Source organism: Mustela nigripes, chromosome 5 (assembly GCF_022355385.1).
Source record: "Mustela nigripes isolate SB6536 chromosome 5, MUSNIG.SB6536, whole genome shotgun sequence".
Taxonomy (NCBI): Eukaryota; Metazoa; Chordata; class Mammalia; order Carnivora; family Mustelidae; genus Mustela; species Mustela nigripes.
The window spans coordinates 126,986,588-127,007,149 of NC_081561.1; the positions used below are offsets into that span (position 1 = coordinate 126,986,588).

General features: G+C 42.3%; 1 protein-coding gene across 1 annotated transcript in view; it reads left to right on the top strand.

Annotated features, from left to right (window-relative positions):
• The first annotated feature begins 5,364 nt into the window (after positions 1-5,364).
• The window catches only part of ARMC2 (armadillo repeat containing 2), a 109,890-nt gene continuing 94,692 nt past the window's right edge, over positions 5,365-20,562 (top strand). Inside the window, exons 1-3 of the mRNA XM_059401162.1 lie at positions 5,365-5,453; positions 13,062-13,323; positions 13,994-14,066. Of these exons, the coding sequence (XP_059257145.1) occupies positions 13,106-13,323; positions 13,994-14,066 (291 nt within the window). The 5' untranslated portion in view covers positions 5,365-5,453; positions 13,062-13,105. The remainder of the gene's footprint in view (positions 5,454-13,061; positions 13,324-13,993; positions 14,067-20,562) is intronic.

Sequence of the window (20,562 nt, forward strand, 5' to 3'; positions counted from 1 at the left end):
GTTGGAGAGTAAATATAAAAAGTCCCCAAGATGGCATGAGAACAGTTGGGTGGCATGTCAAGGACAGCACAAGAGTCTGTGAGACCCGTTTTTTCCATCTCTGGGTCATGCAGAGTTCTATTCCTTCTGCTCTGAAAGCCAAAGATTCTTTTTATTGCTCTGCTTCCTGTTGGGTCCTGGCTGAGGCCCTCTGGCAGGAGATCCCTGGCCTTCACTAGGGCTGCTCTATATACTGGCTGCTGCCCAGCACAGGGCCCCCCACAGCTCTAGAAACCACGAAACCCATTTCCCTGCTCGCTCCTCCCCTGCAAGGGAATCAGAACACCTGGGCACTGGGCAGAGATGGCTCCCTGTGTGAGATGAAATCCTCCGCCCAAGCCCCAGGGAATGAGCCCTGATTGATATAAGTCGATCATAGTAATAGTAATCCATTCATCTCCGGCTGGGGCTGGCATGTGGGCACGTGACACAGTTCTGAACAGTGATGTGTGGCTTCTGGGAAATTCCCCCTTTCCCCCGTAAAGAGGTATACGTGGAGAGGGTTCAGCCCCTCCTCTCTCTTCCCTGCTTTGAGACATCTCATGTGCCCCTGCAAACGTCTTGTGACCATCACTGACACTTCCTAATGCCAGCCCTGAGTTGCAGGACCAACCCTGAAGCAGCCCGCTTTGAGGCTGCTTGTTAAAATAATTAATGTCCTTGGTATTGAAGCTACTGTCGATGGGGCATTCTGTCATTTGCAGCCCCAAGCTCCCAGACTAGCTCTCTTAGTAAGGTGTCACAGGTGAGGCTGGCAAAAAAGGAAAAAAAAAAAAAAAAAAAAAAGCCAGTTTCTGATCGTCTTAGCAGGCTCTTCCAACATAGAAGAGGGACTTTGTAGTTGTTGAAATGAAGCAATTCAGAGTTAAGACTGCTATTGACTCAGTCCCTGAAAACTAGAATCCTCTCCCCTCTGATGAAATACCAAGTAGAGACTCTGTAATAAACTGGTAATTAAATGAACCCTCATTCATTAGCATCCCTAGCAACAGTTTGACTTGACTGCTCCTAACAGTGTGCCCTGGGGTCCTGGAACTTCTGTGCTGGGGATAATGTGCTTAAAGGCAAAGTAATACTTCAGATGCACAGGTGAAGCCTGAGCCCCATTAAATAGAGAATCTTCATGTAATTCTTTTCAGCTGATAAGTTTTAGGACTATTCTACAGTCTCGTATCTATGCAGTTCCATGAAGTTAGTTAATTTTCATTGCATTGTAAATTTCCACCAAGTTGCATTTTAATGTATTTGTACCTTGAAATTTGTATGCAGATACTGCATAGGCTATCAATTTGATGAACTCCTCACAGACATTATGTGATAAATATAATTAAAGCACCGAGATTCCATATTGACAAAAGCAGAAAGTGTCTTGAAGCGAATGTTAGAATTCTAAATTGGTGATTTTTATTCCATGCCAGAAGCAATTTTTTTTTTTTTTTTCCCTCTGTGAGTCCATCTCTGTTAAAGTTGTAAAAATCATTGAGGGAATTGTGAGCATTATTTATTCAACATACATCTTTTCAAAAATATATCTAATATATAAACCCAGATAAGCTTATAGATATTAAACATGAGATGTATGTGATGTGCACTGTAATATAAACTATAAAATCCACTGGTAGTAGGTGAATAAAATTATCTAGGAGTTCAACATTTTATTGCATTTTTCCATCTTAGAGTGTGTAATTCTCATCTTAATTCAAAATCCAAAAGTCCAGCAGGCACTTTCAAGTTGAATGTAAAGATTCCCAAGTTCCCCCATTCCTGTAGCCCCACACAGGAAGTACTCTGAGATAAGTGAAAAGAGAAAATGCAGGGCATATTGTAACAGTTTCAGCAGCCTAGGAAGTGCCTCTCAATGCTGTGAATGAGAGGCTTCAGCCTAAAAAAATTGTATTTACCCCTGTACAATGGCAAGTGGCACTTGGGACTTGGGCATTGAAAACACCAGGTCTCACATCGCTTTACCAGCTCTGTGACTGTGTGGCAGATCACTTACCCTCCGTGAACCTCAATTTTGTCCACTTTCAAATTGGGATAATAATCCCTGAACTAGTCACCTCTCGGGCTAGCTGTAAACTCCAAATAAAACAATGAAAATGAAATGCTCCATATGGAAGCAAATTGGAAATTATAAGTGCTTTATAAATGTCAGATGCTTACAATTAATATTTTATTTTCCTCTTTAATCTTTCTAAGGTATAAAAAAGATAGCAATTTTGTTTCTAAAATAATTTCACTTACAAATTTCATTATATCAAATTCTGTTAAATAGCCATCAGGTAAGCGTGGAGGAATAGCCAGGTCAGTATAACAGGCCATTGCTATGATAGCTCAATGTTTTCTTGTGTCGTGTCATTCATTGAGGTAAGCTGGGCAGCTTTATTTCTTTAAATAATTGCGTCCTATAATTCTGCCCTTGTCACTCTTCCCTAATTATTCTAATTTGCCTGACAGGCATTTTCTGGCCAACTGAGTTGGCTAGCTTCTCGTTCCAGTAGTGAGCTTTCTTGTCAATTTTAGACCAAGACCCTAGGTGCAAGACGATAGTTGGTAATTGGCTCCACAACAGCTTTTTAAACTGTGGTTTCAGCTGAGATGATAAGTGAATAATCACCAGTTCCAAAGTGAAGGCGAGGCAAAGTCTCCTTAGGGCAAGTTATAAAGAAATATATAGACTCCCTGGACCAAAGGGTCTGGGCTGAGGCTAGAAATGAGAAATCAGAGAATACAGGTGCAGGATGGGTGACGAAGTTTCTTTGGAGAGGAGTGGGGGGGCACCCCCTTCATCTCAAACCCACTGAGAAGCCTTCCCAGAGGAGCCTGCCAGGGACTGAAGTTAGGTAGATCAGAGGACTGGAGTCTGACTCACTCCGGGAAAGCTAAAGCTCCCTCCCGAGATAGCATGGGGGAGGGGGGAGCGGGAAGGGGGTGGCAGGTGGGGAGTGCTGCCCTGGGATGGGCCTGCATTCTCAGAGTTATGAAAGAAAGAGATGTATGTGGTTGGTTTTTGTTTTGTTTTGTTTTTTGTTTTTTTTTTTGGACTAGGTATGGCACCATCTTGGGACCCATCTAAAGGGGTTGGGGTAAAATCTGGATTTCTAGGGTCAGAGAATGGGTTGTAAACAAGCAGTGAGATAGCTCAGCAACCACCTGAAGAGTTCCCTGGAACGATGTCTTCATTAATAAGAAATGCTGATGAACCCAGGAGGGCCCCACTTGGGGTGCTTTAACTCTAGCCCAGATACAGCAACCTCCAAGCTATTCAAATGGGGGTGGGGGGAAGTGCTCCCTCTCTTGGCTTCTTTTCTCCCTACTTCCTGCCCACCTCCACCCAGGTTGCGTCCTAAAGTGGCCTCTAATGAATGGGGGAGTGCTGAGCCTAAGACCACTGCATCTCTGCTGGGAAAGGCATCTGGAGACCTGAGACAGGAGAGGGGGATGAAGTCTTATTTTCAAGTAAAGTTTGATGCATTTGTTTATGTCTTGTATCCAACATTATAATTTTGGAATGAAGCTGTGATTGAGATTTAGTTACAGTAGGACCATCGGTTATCTCCAAATGAGCAAAAAATACATGAGCATTACCCACTTTCCATCTAGGGGCAGGGGAAGACAACCAACACTGAATGTATCTTAAAACAGCTGTGAGAGATAAAAAGAAAGTTGCATTTTAAAAGACTTTTTTTTTTAAGATTTTATTTATTTATTTGACAGACAGAGATCACAAGTAGGCAGAGAGGCAGGCAGAGAGAGAGGAGGAAGCAGGCTCTCCGCCAAGCAGAGAGCCTGATGTGGGGCTCCATCCCAGGACCCTGAAATCATGACTTGAGCTGAAGGCAGAGACTTAATCCACTGAGCCACCCAGGCGCCCCAGAAAGTTGCATTTTAGTCACATCTCCCAAGTTGTGAATTCAAAACATTAGTTATGTTTTTATATTAAATGGCAAAGTTCCCTTGGTATAATGGAGTCCAGTGGCCAGTGGGACTTGATGTGATGACATGTTGACTCACTTGGAAAATTAAAACCTGGAAGAACACAAATACTTTGTTTCAGGCCTTAAAATTACCCAACCCACTAATAAGTTTTCCTCTTGGATCCTTTGAAGAATACTTACATTCCTTTAGTTTAGGCTCGTATCATTTCTCACCTAGCATGATGGCTTACACATAATATGTGCTCAAAAATATTTTCAATTTAATTATTCTTTACAAGATACTTAGCACCAAGGCATGTGGCATTTTTTAAGTTGACAACAACACTTCAGCTGAAAAATCCCCATATTTATAAAACGTGGTGTCAACTTGAATGGAGTGTGATTATGGTCTCACTTGTATTTCACACTGTAAAGTGTTGCTGAATGGTCTAATAGGAGAGAACGGAATTTAAACAGGAAACATATAAACGGGATTCTTTTTGCCAATCAGCTGTGATGGTGCAGTAAGTACAGAAAAAATGTTTGCCCACAGGGAGGCTAGACTTGAATCTACCACTGTCATTCGCTACACTTCGGACTGATGTTTTGTCCCCTGTGAATGGGGATGCCAGGCTTGCTTGCTACCTCAGAGTGGTAGGGACACTCAAAAAGAAAATATACAATAAAATATCCTTTGCAAACTCTAAAGTGCTTCCCCCATGCAATTGCTTAAAAACAGCCAAACGTTTAACTTTCATTCATTGCCGTATGCATAGCGCTTTATATCTATTTTCTCATTCAGTCTTCGCCACAACCACAACCAGTAGTACCTAGTAGCTAGGTACTACTAATTCTCTCCATTTTACAAATGAGGAAACTGAGAAAGTAAGCCAACTAGTTCGAGGCTATACGGGGCTGTAACTTCAATCCAGTAAAGCCTGACTTTTAACCCTAAGCACTAAGCTGTCGTGCTGCTTTTTGTTGTTATTAATATAAGTGCTGAGATCTCATAGGGTCTCAACAAATTTGGTTCGGTAAGCTGTTAATTTATAAGGAACTCCTCCCCACACCTGTCTTGCAAGCGGTTCCCTCGCACTCCCCCTCTCCAGCCCTCGCCCAAGACCTTCCCTTTGCTCCGCCAGCTTCCCCCCCCCCACCCCAGCCCGTGGCCTCAGCCTTCCTACGCATGCGCCGGGGGACCGCGCAGGCCCAGTGGCCAGGCGGCGCCGGGAAACCTCCCAGTCTCCTCTCCCGGCCCCGCCCCACTCCGCCCCGCCCCACTCCGCCCTGCTGCTCCTTCGCGGCTGCTGGCTGCCTCTGGAAACCTAAAGGATGAACTGAAGCTCCGCAGCTGTTACTGTTACCAGCGCTAATCACAGGGGCTTTACGTTTGGCCGGAAGCCCCTTTCCCTGCGCCGGGTCCCAGCTCATTTCCTGTCCGGCTCCGCACGTCCAGCAGCGACCTGGCTCTGCAGGCAGGCGGCCCAGGCGCCCGGGGTAGGTAGTTTGTGTACGGTTACCATGGAGACGCCGGCCGGCCTGGCAGAGCCGGCGAGCTAGGGGGCTGGCAGGAGGGTGGGCTGGCAGGCGGTGACCGCGCTGCTGTGTTGTGTCCTGGCCTGAACCCGGGGAGGAGGGGACATTGCCGGGAGCGGGGAAGCCTCTGTCCGTACGGGTGGTGAGGCGTCTCCCGCCTAGTCACCCGGGACCTTTCCTGCTGTCGCCTGCCTTTCTGCCCCCAGAAGGGTGTATGCTCTCGGCGTGGGTTCGGGGCTGTCCTTATTTCTGTACACCGACTGTGTAGTCCACTGTGTGGAGCTTCACAGAAGCTTGGAGATATTTACTGAATGAAAGTGGTAAACCAAGGGGTTTTGTCTAGGTAGACAGCGACCTCGCCACGGTCACACAAATTGTACCTGGGCTCTTAGGCAACAGATAGGGAGGCGCCCAATAAAAAAATAATGTAACAGTATACATTAAAATACGTCATGTGTACATATAATGCCTTTGATCGTCCGTTCCCACGACTGTCACAGCGGTTCTTCCATCTCACTCTAATTTAGAATTATTTTAAATTGGTAGAAGAGCAAGAAGCACTCGATTTGCATCCTATTTTGTGAGCCTATAAAATTCTGATCAGCTATTGATTTGGCATACCTGATATTCAATAAAATACTTCATAAAAATTCTTTTTCACAGTGAAACCCTGCATTTAAATTTTAATTTACAAAAATTTATGGAAACACTTAACAAACCTCATTCCCTTTCATTTGCAATTTCTTTCATTAAATGCAGTTTTTTATTCATGGGAGAATTTTTATTGTATCTGCCTGGGTCGTAGTTAACTTTTTCTTAAGGGCTAGGCACCACGCTAAAGCACTTCACAAGAATTAGGTTATTTAATTATCAGAACAATCCTATAAGGCAATTATGGCCATCCCTGTTTTACGGATGAGGAAACTGAAGCTTAGAGGCATTACGGTCTTTGCCAATGTCACATAGCTGTGAATTGCCAAGAGAATATTTGAACCCCTTATCCAGCAATGCACTTAACCACTGCCTCTTTGGGTGCTCATGTTAACAGAAAGGTATTTCAGAATAATGGAAAGGGTCTTGAGTGCAGATGGCCTCGACTCACCATGGTTCAGCTGAAAAATTTCAACTTTACTGTTGGTGTGGCAGCAATTTTTAATGCAGTTGAAACCATACTTTGAATTTTTATCTTTTCCCGCGCTGGGGATGGGCTCTGTCGTACTCTCTGGGGATGCTGGGTAGTTGCAGCCACTCACTGTTACACACTCACAACCATTCTGTATCTATACAGCCATCTGGTTTTTTAAAATTTCTTTTTAATTTAAAGATTTTATTCATTTATTTGAGACCCTGCAAGCAGGTGCTAAGTGGGGGAAGGGCAGAGGGGGAAGCCGACTCCCTGCTGAGCAGACATTTTTTTTTCCCCCAGGGTAAGGGGGCTCCATCCCAGGACCTCAGCATCAGGACAACAGAAAGCAGCCACTTAACCAACTGAGCCACCCAGGACCCCCATCCCCCGAACCTCCCGCAAGCCATTCTGGTTTTTATTTTAGGCACAGTATTCCATAAATGACGTGAGCTACTCAACACTCATTATAAAATAGGCTTTGTGTTAGCTGATTTTGCCCAACTGTGGGCTAATGTAAGTATTCTGGGTATGTTTAAGTTAGGCTGTGTTATACTATGATGTTCAGTAGGTTGGATGTATTGAATGCATTTTCGACTTAATATTTTCAGTTTAGGATGGGCTTTTCAGGGTGTAACCCTATCACAAATTGAAGATCTGTATTTGATTTGCAGGGAACAGAGAGTGGAGGGGATCAGCCTTTCTCTGGTTGCAGAATATTTTGATAGAGTAATGCTGCACTTAGCAAGGAGACTGGTTTAGGTAACTCTTAGTGGCAGAGAGAAAGACGGGTCCTGATAATTAGGTATGAATTTTCACAAATGAGGACTCCGAAATTTTCCCCCAATGAGTAAGAAATATTTTGTTAAAAATGAAGATCCCAGTTTCAGATTTCCTACCACTGGCTGTGGTCATCTTCTAGAGGTCCTGCGGACATCATCAACTCAGGACAGTGATGTAAGGCAGCTCATAGCCTTTTCCTTCTTTCCCTTCAAAGTCTACTTCTCTTGTTTTCTTTTAAAAGGCCTCTTGGTCCTCTGACCTCAGTGCCCCTCCAGGTTTGCATAAAGTGTCACGTCTGGCTTCTTCCTGTCCTCTCAGCTGCTAAATCCTGTTGGTTCTTCTGCTCTTGTTTTCCCTCACTTGTTCTCATCTCTCTTCTTACCTCTGTTTCACCTTTTCTCCTTCATCTCAGGCTTTCAGTACCTCATTCACGGATCACACTGTTTATCAGGTCTTACTCCCTGCCAGGCAACTTGCAGTAAAGGCAAGAAAGGAAAAGGGGGCTGAATTTGCTCTCATATTACCACTTGGCATCAAGAATCAAATGCCATTTGACAGGGTGCCCTGCTGGCTCAGTCAGTAGAGCATGAGATGCTTGATCTCAGAGTCATGAGTTCAAGCCCCACTCTGGGCATGGAGCCTACTTAAAAAAAAAAAAAAAAAAAAAAAAAAAGAATCAGATGTCAGGTGCCATTGAAATCAAGTCCCATATGCCTTCCTAATCCACTGTAACAGATGTCTCCAATGAAAGAAGCCATATTGCCTTCAGCTTGATATTGCTTGACTCAGATCTGTATTGGAAAATGGAGTTCAGGGACGCCTGGGTGACTCTTGATTTCAGCTTAGGTCATGATCTCAGGGCTGTGAGATGGAGCTCCAAGTCAATCTCTGAGCTCAGCGGGGAGTCTGCTTGAGAATCTCTCTCTCCCTCTGCCCCTTCCCCTTCTCATGGGTGCTCTCTCTCGCTCGAAAAATAAGTAAGTCTTAAAAAGAGAGAGAGAAGAGAAAATGGAGTTCGGCGATTCAACAAATGTTGACCTTCAACCGTGCCTCACAAAAGGAACTGTGGCTCAGAGTCTGGTGAGACAGCATAGGGACACAGTGGGAAGGTGTACTGACAGAGGCCAGCTGCTGACTTGTAGAGTATGGAGGAGAAACACCTAACAGGCTAGAGGACAGGGAAAGCCATATCCAGGAATGCTTCCTTGAAGACCTCTAAGAATTAGTTGGCTCATTACATCAGAACTACCTTCTTCTCATCCTGCCCTCTCCTGCCAGATCACATCATGTCTCCAAATCTATTAATTTACTCACCAGCTTTTTTTTTTTTTTTTTAATTTCTTGACCTGCTATTCAGTTCTCTCTCTGGTCCAACTCCAATCTGTATTTCCAGAGCTCATTCTTCTCCAACACACATCCCATATGTTCTTGGCACTCTGCCTTGGCTCACTCATTGACTTTGCTGGAAATTCCTTCTCTACTCTAGACATAATGTCTGCCATTGCCACATGCTTCAAATTCAGCCCATTTTCCAGAACCGAGCTCAAGCATCACCTCCTCCGGGAAGCCTCCCTGACACTTCCTCCCAATCAGAAATCCTTTTTTTTTTTTTTTTTTTTTTGCAATCACATGGGAGTTATTTCAGTTTTTTTCATTGCCCCTACAAGTTTCCACCTTGTATTAAAATCATTTGGGTACAAGCAGAGTTGACATTGTGCTGGTACACTCCAAGAAAGCTGCTCCAGTTCTGGAAATATCAGCCTGTCTCTATATTGGTACAGACATAGCCGCAGCCCCAAGGCCTCCGGTGGCCCTGCCTCTTTCCACCCCATCTCATGAGTATAGCTTCAGTATCATCTCTGGACATATGTCGTAGCTTCTGTGCTTTGTCTAAAACCTCATCCTTCACAAAACTGTTGTAGGGATTCAGTGAGATGATGTCCTCGAGACTGATTAGCACAATGCTTGGTAGTAAGGCAAATATTTAACTAGCATTAGTGGCCTTCTTGGCTGAGAGTTGAGACAGTATTCATTCCTGTGTTCCCAGGGATCCGAGCAGAGGGCTTTGTACATAGGAAACAGTTAATCCATACTAGCCGAATGGATTTGTTCCAGTTGTCAAGAGAATTTTTGTAGAGTGAAAATTTCTGTGATACTATTGTTTTATGGTTCAGGTGTCCTTTACTATAACAGACAAGCTTTCAAACTCTGAGTGATTGTTTAAGTTGGCAAAAATCCTCTATAATAAGAATTTATAATCTAACAAAAAAATCCTTCCCTCTCCCCTAAAAACATGCTTCTAACTCAGTTCATTTCGTGTCCCTGAAAATTCAGTCTCGAGGACATCATCTCAATGAATTCCTACACCAGTTTTGTGAAGGATGAGGTTTTAGACAAAGCCCAGAAGCTAAGCTATGTCCAAATATGGACATATGTCCATATTTGATTTAGTTCATAATATATTAACACGAATAATAATAGTAGATTAACTGTGCAGATCTTACATTATTGAAACTGCTTCTCACAATGTAACCATTAAGGTTTGGGAGAAAGAGAAAGGAAGAGGGAGAGAGAAAGTTGTTTTAGAATTTGTGGTAAAAAAATTTCTGAACAAAATGATTTTTTTTTTAAAGATTTTATTTATTTATTTGTCAGAGAGAGAGAGGGAGAGAGAGCGAGTACAGGCGGACAGAATGGTAGGCAGAGGGAGAAGCAGGCTCCCTGCTGAGCAAGGAGCCCGATGCGGGACTCGATCCCAGGACGCTGGGATCATGACCTGAGCCGAAGGCAGCTGCTTAACCAACTGAGCCACCCAGGCGTCCCGAACAAAATGGTTTTTAAGCCCACTGTTCTACATTATTTCCACCAATATTTGATCAATCTAAATTCCTGTGTGCCCAAATAAAGTACAGGACTGTTAGCACTCATCCTGAGTGAATGTCCCTGCTTCATGACTTTATGGAAGAGTGTAGTTTTCCACAAACTGAAATACAGGGTCTCGATCAGGAGCGCTACGCCATAGTGTTCATCCAGAGCACTTCCTCTAATATTTATTAGGTTTGCCAGATCACCTTCGACATTGCTAGACTTATTAGAGCTATACGGGGCCAAAAGAATCACAAACCTGATTTGGGCTCAGGGAGAAACCTGTTCATTGCACAGGAACTTCCTCTCTCTACGTGGTGTACTTTCCTACTGCACTCGGCCTTTTATTTTTTATTTATTTATTTTTTTAAAAGATTTTATTTATTTATTTGATAGACAGAGATCACAAGTAGGCAGAGAGGCAGGCAGATGAGGGGCAGGGGGAGCAGGCTCCCCGCTGAGCAGAGAGCCCGATGTGGGGCTCGATCCTAGAACCCTGGGATCATGACCTGAGCCAAAGGCAGAGGCTTAACCTACTGAGCCACCCAGGTGCCCCCATGGGCCTTTTAAAAACAAACAAGCAAAGGAAACTGGTATGGCCGCTTGAGTTAGATGTAATGGGACTGAATTTACATTACCATGCATCCAAAAATAATACAGGTATCCCCTGCTTTCTGACGCTTCCTGCTATGTCACTTTGCTTTTATGCAAGACTTACAATAACACCGTCTTATAAAAGCGAATATCCTCTTCAGATTTCTTCTGGTGAGTGAAAACAGGTGTTAATGCAGGTATTTTGTAAAAACAAAGTGACAGAAAGCGGTGGCACCGTCTTCTTCACACTGTTTTGGCTAACCAGAGTTTTCATAGGAATGCACTCTTTTAGATGGCAGGGGAAACATGTATATATGGCTATACAAAAAATACTATACATATTTTTAATAATCAGCCTTGAATATTTTAAAAATAAATAGCTAATCACATCAGAAGAATTAGAAGTAAAATGTATTTGGCCTGTCGTAGTTTTTTGTTTGTTGTATTAATGTGCATGATTTTTGGAGACCTTGCTTAAATTCCAAATCCTATAACAGAAATTCCTAGAAAGAAAACACCTAGAATAGGACGGCTTATCTAGGATTTTTTTTTTTACTGTTTTACCTCACCTGGCCTTTCCATATGAAAGGAATAGCATAAAAATCTGCAAGTCTTTTTGGTTTTAACACTGAAAAAATGTTGAATTAAAAAATAAAAAATGTCCCCCAAAGGCTAGTTTTTTTAAAGTGTTAGTGTTTCTCTGTAAATATTTATCTGTGCTGGCCAATCAGGTATTATGGCTGACTAAAAATAATCATGTATGTGACCAGTTTTCAAAAGTAATAAAGTACATTTAATATTTAAAAAAGAAAAGAAAGGAATGGCATATTGTTTGTAGTTTTCATCATGCTCTTTACCTCAAAAACTCTTAGGGTAGGGTATGGATAGAACTAAACAAATGTTCTTGTTGTCTGTTGTTACATAACAACTTAATGTATAGAATCACAATATAGTAAATCCTCTTTACTTGTCTAAGGAATCATCTGTTGATTCCACTTATGGAAATGAAGTCTTTTTAGTTTCCTTGGGCATATGTCACCAAAAAATGTTTCTTTTTTGCAAAAGTTATTCTAAAATTGGGCACTGAAATATAGGAAAAAATTTCCAGGCCTCTTTCTCCTTAGAGATTTTCAGGGATCTGGGTTGTTGTTGTTGTTTTAATGAACACCTAATACCAAATAGTAATTAGAATTATGTTTTTTAAATCTTGGCTGTTCCCAAGTTTAGAGCTCCATAGGTGTCCTGCCAAGTTATCCAGGCCTCCCTGGGGACATGCCAACATTTAAGAAGGATCTACATTCTCATGGCCCTTGTGCATGACTTTAACTGAGAAAACTAGCCTAGGAAAGAATATTTGATGTTGATAATTTGGTATTTATTCCTCTAGGACACTATCTCACATGGACGGTGATTTGAATCCGTTCATTCAAATACATCATGGTAAATGTGGGGCTGAACCTTTCCCTGAATTTACAAACTACATTTATAAAAGCAAATAGAGCTTGGAAATAGGCCCCATCTGTCTAAATCTAACCTCATACTTGCAGTTTGCGTGGAGGACAGCAGAGGGAAAAAAGGGAAATTTAGTTAAAATTTTAACAGAACCCCCCAGTGTTGTTTTTTTTATAGATTGGAGAATACGAGATAATTTTTTCTTGCTCGTCTGTCCTCTTTCACGATTTCTCCTCTTTGTCTCCAGGTTTAGCTTTCATCCTGGCTCTCTTCCCTGTACACCATTTCCCCGGAGTGCATATATTCCCATAAATATAACTATGCACATCAACCTATATTTTTGAAAGCTTTTCTTCCACCTTGATCTTCTAACTGTAACTGCCTGGTAGCTTTTTAATTAAAAATTGTTTGTGACGGCATACCGGGGTGGCTCAGTCAGTTAAGCCATAGGCTCTTGATTTTGGCTCAGGTCATGAGCTCAGTGTCTTGAGGTCGAGCCCCACATTGGGTCCCACACTCAGTGCAGAGTTTGCTTGGGATTCTCTCTCTTTTCCTTTCCCTCTGCTCCTCCTCACTCCCCTCCCCCATCACAGGCTCTTTCTCTGTCAATAATAAATTAAAAATCTTCTTAAAAAATTGTTTGTGACTTTTTCTAGTTTAATATCGAGGAATGGTTTAAACATATGGGTTTAAGCACTCTTTTCTAAACACCTGGATGAAAACAGTTCATATATTGTATCATATATTTGCAGCCTGTGGTGTCTACCTGAAGAACATTTTACTTTAAAAGGAAAAGATGCTATCTCCAAATGATAAAAAGTTAGAAAAGCTGGATCCATTTTATCGACCTTCTATGTCCAAGCAGAAGACCAGCGCAGAAATCATAAGTGAAGCACGAAATGCATTAAGAACAGTTGGGACACAAAGACCATTTACACCACGGGAAGACCAAAGAAAACTCTTTGGTCCTGCATCTTCCAGAACACCGGAAAACAGACCTCCTTCTTCCTTCAGGTAATGACGTTTCTCTTGCTTATACACTTGGCTCTGTAAGCCACCAGAAACGTTTTCCCTTAATTCTAGGTATGAATAGTTGCTTTTTAAGTTTGATGTCTGCTAATTACACCTCTTGTATCTATTCAGAGATTCCTAAAGGGAAGTCCAGACCTTGGGTCCAACAAGTTGCTTTGGTTTGAAATGGTAAATGGTGGTTGTCATATCAACTCTATAAAATGATATGAACAAAACTTTTTTTTTTAAAAATCACCATATGCATTTCTTTTTTTCATTATTCAATATTTTTTTAATTCCCCTACAAGCAATGAACAACCTTATTAATAAAATGTTCTAAGAACTATGATTTTTTTTAAGATTTATTTATTTGACAGAGAGAGATCACAAGTAGGCAGAGAGAGAGAGGAGGAAGCAGGCTCCCTGCTGAGCAGAGAGCCCGATGCGGGACTCGATCCCAGCACCCTGAGATCAAGACCTGAGCCGAAGGCAGTGGCTTAACCCACTGAACCACCCAGGCGCCCCAAAGAACTATGATTTTTTAAAAATTGCTTCTTCCTCAAGGCTTATGCATTAAATGCTTTTACTTGTTTGGGGACTAGAGTTAACTAACATACACTAGAAATAAATGATTCTTCACAAACTAATATTTCTGTTCCATCTCCTGTGCTAGCCTTCATGCATCCAGTTTTGAGTCATCTGAGTCCAGGCCCATCTCTGGTGCTCGTCTCAGTCCACTAGATTTTGTGAGTACCTTATATTACCATCAGTGCTGTGAAATGGAATTGGCCCAAAATACTTGAATCAGTACTTATATATGCTAAGAAAAGGACCACATAGACTTAAGTATACTGATAATTTAATATGAAAACAATTTCATTTATATTTTTTCAAATGTTTCGAATCTTGATGACATACTTCTGTTATTTTCCTATAATTTATTTATTTTTATTTTATTTTATTTTTAAAATATATTTTATTTATTTATTTGACAGAGAGCAATGATGTGAGAGAGAACCCCCCCCCCCCGGGGGAGGGGCAGAGGGAGAAGCAGGCTTCCTGCAGAGCAGGGAGCCCAACATGGGGCTGGATCCCAGGACCTTGGGGCCATGACCTGAGCCGAGCCACCCAGGAGCCCCTGTTTTCCTATAATTTAATAATAAGAACATCAGAAATACATAGTAACTTGACAAACAGAATGTTTTACAATATTTTTTGTTTTTCACAATTTGTTTTGTTTTTTTCTTTTCTTTTTTTTTTTTTTAAGATTTTATTTATTTATTTGACAGAAAGAGATCACAAGCAGGCAGAGAGGCAGGCAGAGAGAGAGACAGAGAGAGGAGGAAGCAGGCTCCCTGCTGAGCAGAGAGCCCGATGCGGGGCTCGATCCCAGGACCCTGAGATCATGACCTGAGGCAAAGGCAGCGGCTTAACCCACTGAGCCACCCAGGCGCTCCTGTTTTGTTTTTTTCTTAAAGTTATACGTATTTTATTTTTAATTGAAACATATACAAATAAATTACATATATATGTCTACATAAAGGGTCAAAGGTTTGTTACCCAAAACACTCCAGGGGCCTCCTGTCCCCTTATTCTTCATTCTACTCTTAACCAGTGACTCTCACTTTAAACTCTTTTGGCATGTTCTTTTGGTATTTACATCCAGAATTTTAAATAACAGTGTCTTGTTCCTCTCTGACTTGTGAGTTTGAAGAATTATCTAATGACTTCTCACTAAGGAAGGTGAAAATTTAACTCTTGTCGGTCCGCCCACACATCCTCACAGCAGTCATCCTTTTTGGCGCCAGTGCTATTCCCAGTATAGATAGATCATCACTTTGGTCAGATCCCTTTTTCTATGATTATATAAATCCTGTTTACAACTGAGTCTGGAACTAAGGATGATTACTTTCCCTTCCCCGTACCGCTTTTTGTTTTCCCTGGTGTTCATTGTTACCTGGCTTTTTTGTTCTGTATTACTGCCATCTCAACCCCAAACTCTTCTCCAGGGTTCTAAATCTACTTCACGTATTCAGGCACATGAAGTATTCTATTGATTCATCTTTTTGGAGAACTTTCCCCACTTTCTCCCAGACCATTTACCCTTGGTACCTGGCACACAGCTTGCTTCTCCTTCTTGTGATGGCTTACCTATCTCCTGTATCCCAGGATTTACTTTTGGAGTACTTCGTCTGGTAGATTCTAGAGAAAGGGTTTATGGGAAGTACATTATTTGAGACCTTGATTGCTGTTTTTTCTCTCTAGAAGTTTGTAGGATATTTCTCTTTGTTTCCAGTGTTCTAAAATTTCATGATAATGGACCTTTGTGTTAGTTTATTTTCATCCATTGTGCTGGGCACCTCATGCCCTTCAACTCTGGGAAATGTCCTTGAATTATTTTGGTGTATCTTTCCCTCTTTTTTGTTCTGTTTGCTCTTTCTGGAATTTATTATCCCAATATGTAGGAGTCGCTGGACTGGTACTTCAGTTTTCTTTCCTTTTTCAAATTTTTATTTCCCATATTTTTTTGGAAGAGACTTTATCTTCTAATCCTTTTATTGAGTTCATTTCTGCCATCGTTTTTTTTTTTTTTTAAGATTTTATTTATTTATTTGACACAGAGAGAGAGAGATCACAAGTAGGCAGAGAGGCAGGCAGAGAGAGAGAGGGGGGAGCAGGCTCCCTGCTCAGAAGAGAGCCCGATGTGGGGCTCAATCCCAGGACCCTGAGATCATGACCTGAGCCGAGGGCAGAGGCCTAACCCACTGAGCCACCCAGGCGCTTCTCTGCCGTCGTATTTTTAAATTATTTAATTATTTTTAATTTCCTAAAAGCTTTTTCCCTGCTCTAAGTCATCTTTTCTTATGCATAGTATTCTTGTGTTTCATGGTTGTGACATATTGAATGAGTATATTAATGATAATTTTGATTTTTGAATTATTTCCTTTTTCCTTTAAAATCTCTGTTGTGCCGTGTGTGTGTGTGTGTGTGTGTGTTTGTGTGTGTGTGTGTCTTAAACAACAGAAATTTATTTTCTCACAGTTCTGAAGTAGAAGTTGAAGATCAAGAGGGCAATAGGGTTTGTTTCTACTGAGGCCTTTCTCCTTGGCTTGTAGATGGCCATCTTCTCCCTGTGTCTTTACATGGTCCTCCTTCTGTGTCTGTTGCATTTGAATGTTTGCTTTGGTTTCTCTTCTTCATGTCAGAGGCTCTCCTCTGATAGCTCATGCTGCTTGTTTGGCTGCTCTTATTTGAAAGTAGAAGCATGTGGAATAGACAGGTCGACCCATAGGTAATACCTAACCCCATCAGGGAGGACTGGCTGGGCTGTGTTGCTTATGAAACCCCCAGCAGAAGTATCTTCAAGGATTAGCAGTATCTTTAGGGATTTCCTTGTGGCAAGGTAATTCTCTGTAGAAGTATATTCTAAGCTCTTGCCTAGAGGATAAAGGCTGGTTGCTATCTTCCAAGAACCAGCTGGAGGAAGAAGGTAGGAATACCTAGCATTCAGTAGGTAAATATTCAGTTAATTTCTATTTTTTAATAAGTACCCTGACACTTAACTCTGTATAGTTAGCCTGATTCAGACACCTCTGTTTTACCCTCTCTATGGAGCAAATCTCCTGACGCTGTAGCGTAGCTACATGGAGCTGGGAGGGAAGGAGTTACACAGACTTTCAGCCAATCCTCCTTATTTAGGTCTCTTCCCCTTTTAGCTCTGCTGCCATAAGTACCTAGTGATACTAGTTCCTTAGACTGTCATGGAATCGGGGTGGTGTTCAAGCTGCTTCTTGATTTTTTTTTTTAAGATTTTATTTGTTGATTTGACATAGACAGAGATCACAAGTAGGCAGAAAGGCAGGCAGAGAGAGGGGAGGGGGAGAAGCAGGCTCCATGCTGAGCAGAGAGCCCGATGTGGGGCCTCGATCCCAGGACCCTGGGATCATGACCTGAACCGAAGGCAGAGGCTTTAACCCACTGAGCCATGCAGGCACACCTGCTTCTTGATTTTTATTACCGCATATATGTGTGCTTATTTGCCTGTGTATATGTGTTTGTTTTTGATGAACTATTTGTAAGTAAGTTGCAGATCTTTTAAGACTTCATCCTGGGCGCCTGGGTGGCTCAGTGGGTTAATCCGCTGCCTTCGGCTCAGGTCATGATCTGAGAACCTCTTTCCTGCCAGAGGAGGGAGATGAGGGGAGGAGGAGTGCGGGAGGAGGGCGCGGGAACAAGGAGACAGCTGGGGATGCCGGGACAGGGCGGTCTCCTAGTTCCCCGGCCCACTAGCTGAAAGAATTTGCGAAGACCTAAGTGACCGACCTTCAGCCCTTTCTGGCTCTAGGTGACTTTCTTAGGCTAATTTGCCTTTTAATAATTCCTCAGCTAGCAGTCAATCAAGGAAGAGGGACCAAGACAGCACCCCATTCCAGCTGCTACGTTGAACAAATCCGCTCTCCTCTTTGAGCTTGTAGGTTTTCCCCGTGTCCCTGTTTTGACTCCCGCCACCAGCCCACCCCGGGGGTCTGGCCTGTGCTCCTCCCCAACCCCCACACCCTCTAGCAAGTGGTGGGCTGCCTCTACTCAGGGGTGCCCTGGCCCCTGACCACTCGGGCCTTGGCTGCCTGGCCTGACTGGGCGAAGTTCCCATTAGGATCTGTAATCAGATCAGACAGGAGGGAAACATGTATACCTGTTTGCTGTATCAGTATGAGCGGTACCTCTGTTTTCTTCTGTAGCAGCCCCCCACCTTCCCTTGACAGCTCTGAGGCATGGAGCTGTTGGGTAGTAGCAGTTATTTCTGTTTTCATTCTGCTACCCTGGTTAACTGGTGTTCAGATTTATATACACAGGAACTGCTGTAGGAAAAGAGATGTGACCCTGTGAATGAATAGGAGATTTTTGTCTTTCATTGTGTGTGTATGTGTGTGTGTGTGTTTTTTAAGAAACAGATTTATTGGCTCTGTGAGATTCTTTTTTTTTTTAATTTCTTATTTTTTTAATTAACATATAATGTATTACTAGTCCCAGGGGTACAGGTCTGTGGATTGCCAGGTTTTTTCATCATTATTTTTGTCAAAACAACTCTTCCTGTGTTTCCTAAACCTACAAAGTCTAGTTGGTTTAAGCCTCATATATTTTTATTAAACTTTTTATTGACATGCAGAAAAGACACAGATCGTAAGAGTGCAGCTTCGTAAATTCGCACAGACTCACCCCACTCTGTGATCAGCGTTCAAAAAGAAAAAAAATAGGTCATTACCAGCACCCCAGAAACTGCCTCCCCAGGGCGACTACTGTCTTGATTCCTCACAGCATAGATTAGGAGTTTTTTAAATTGTATTTATTTATTTTAGAGATCATGAGTGAGCAGGGGGAGGAGCCTCCCGAGGGAGAGGGACAAGCAGACTCCATGCTGAGTTCAGAGCCTGACAGAGCATTTGATCCCAGGACCCTGAGATCCTGACCTGAGGTGAAATTAAGAGTCAGAGGCTTAACCAACTGAATCACCCAGGCGCCCCAAGCATAGATTAGTTTGAGTCCTTTTTTTCCCCACGTTTTACAGGAACCAAGTTCCAAGTATTTGACAAGTTAGATAATATAATATATTTTTAAAAAAAAGGGATTTGGAATTCCCTATGTACCTTGGGGATAGGGGAAATCCAGGTTAAGAGAAAGCAGAATGCGAATGTCAAAGCAGTGTTTTTCTCTGTCACTTTTTCTGAATGGGAACATTACAGCAGCGAGTCACATGCTGGGAGTGACAGAGGACAGCACACCTGTGGACAAAAATCATAGTGATAGAGATGCACATACAATTGCCACATCCAAAGGTTATGTGCTGGTAGGAAAATTTTTTTTAACAGCTTTACTAAGGTGTAATTGATACACAATTGTATGACTCAGCGTTTCCAGAAAATAAGAACCAGTAGTCAGATAGATAGATAGACAGAAAATAAGAACCAGTAGTCAGATAGATAGATAGATGCATACATACATACAAACATACAGATACATAGAGATTTGTTTTGAAGGATTGCCTCACATAGTTGGGGGGTTGTTGAGAAGTCCCTTGGTCTACTGGCTGCAAGCTGGAGGCCCAAGCAAGCCAGTGGTATCTTTCCAGTCCAGGCCTGAAGGCCTGAAAAGCTGTGGGGGACAAGGTAGCCGGTGGCTGGTGGTGTGAGTCCCCGTCTGAATGTGAAGGCTCGAGAACTGGAAGCACCAGTGTTCAAGGGGAAAAGATGGATGTTCCGGCTGAAGCAGAGAGGATAAAAATACCCTTCCTCACTTGCAAGAGTTTTTGATATTTGCTTTCTAACTTCCAGGAGGTCTTTTAGTGTGTGTGTGAATGTTTGTGTGAGTGTTTGTGTGTGTGTGTGTGTGTTCTGTTGCTCTACAAATTAAATCCTAGCAACTTTCTGAGGTGGGATGTGGCAGACCCCCCTTCCTGTATAGTAGGGAGGACCCTGCCTTTCCATCTGGTGATCCAGAGAGGCCATGTCCAAAACTGGTCAAGGCCCGCCATGCTTGGGTGAGAGTCAAGGCCAGGCACATTCTTTAAATGTTCTAGGAATTTTGTCTCATTTGATTGGGTTGTTCTATGAGAACAGTCTCATTCTTCAACAGACATTTTATCAGCAGGAACAAATCCTACCATCTGACTTTCCCAGTGTCCTTGATTATACTCGAGTCACTGGAGTGTCATGGTACACAACAGCAGGGAGGTGAGGTCCTCAAGTTCTCTGTGTTCGCAAATGAAGTGAATCTTCTAACGAAACAGTTTTTACTGTTTTGCTCCATAAAAGCCAATTTGCTCCACAAAGGGGAAGGGTGTGTTGTAGAAGCTGGCAGGATGGAAATTGATAGCCTGTTTAGTAGTTTTCCCTCAAAGAACTAAAAATGCTTACATGTATTACTTTATACTTTACGTAGTCAAGTGAGATACACGTTTAAATGGAATAAATAATTTTCATTGAGGACGGGAGTCACATGGGACTAATTTTTCATTCTACAAACAGTGACGGATTTTGCACTAGGAAAATAATGTCTTTTATCAAGAAGCAGTTAAAGGGTTTTATCTTGCCATCCAGAGGTCATGGAGTTATTTTCTTTTGGGTAAAAATTAGCTTTGTACATGTTCCCTTTATATAAGACCTTTTACTTTGTACCCAAAACATTTAAAACAGGGCATCTGTAAAAGAAACCATTTACTTTATTCACATTATTATTATTTGGCAG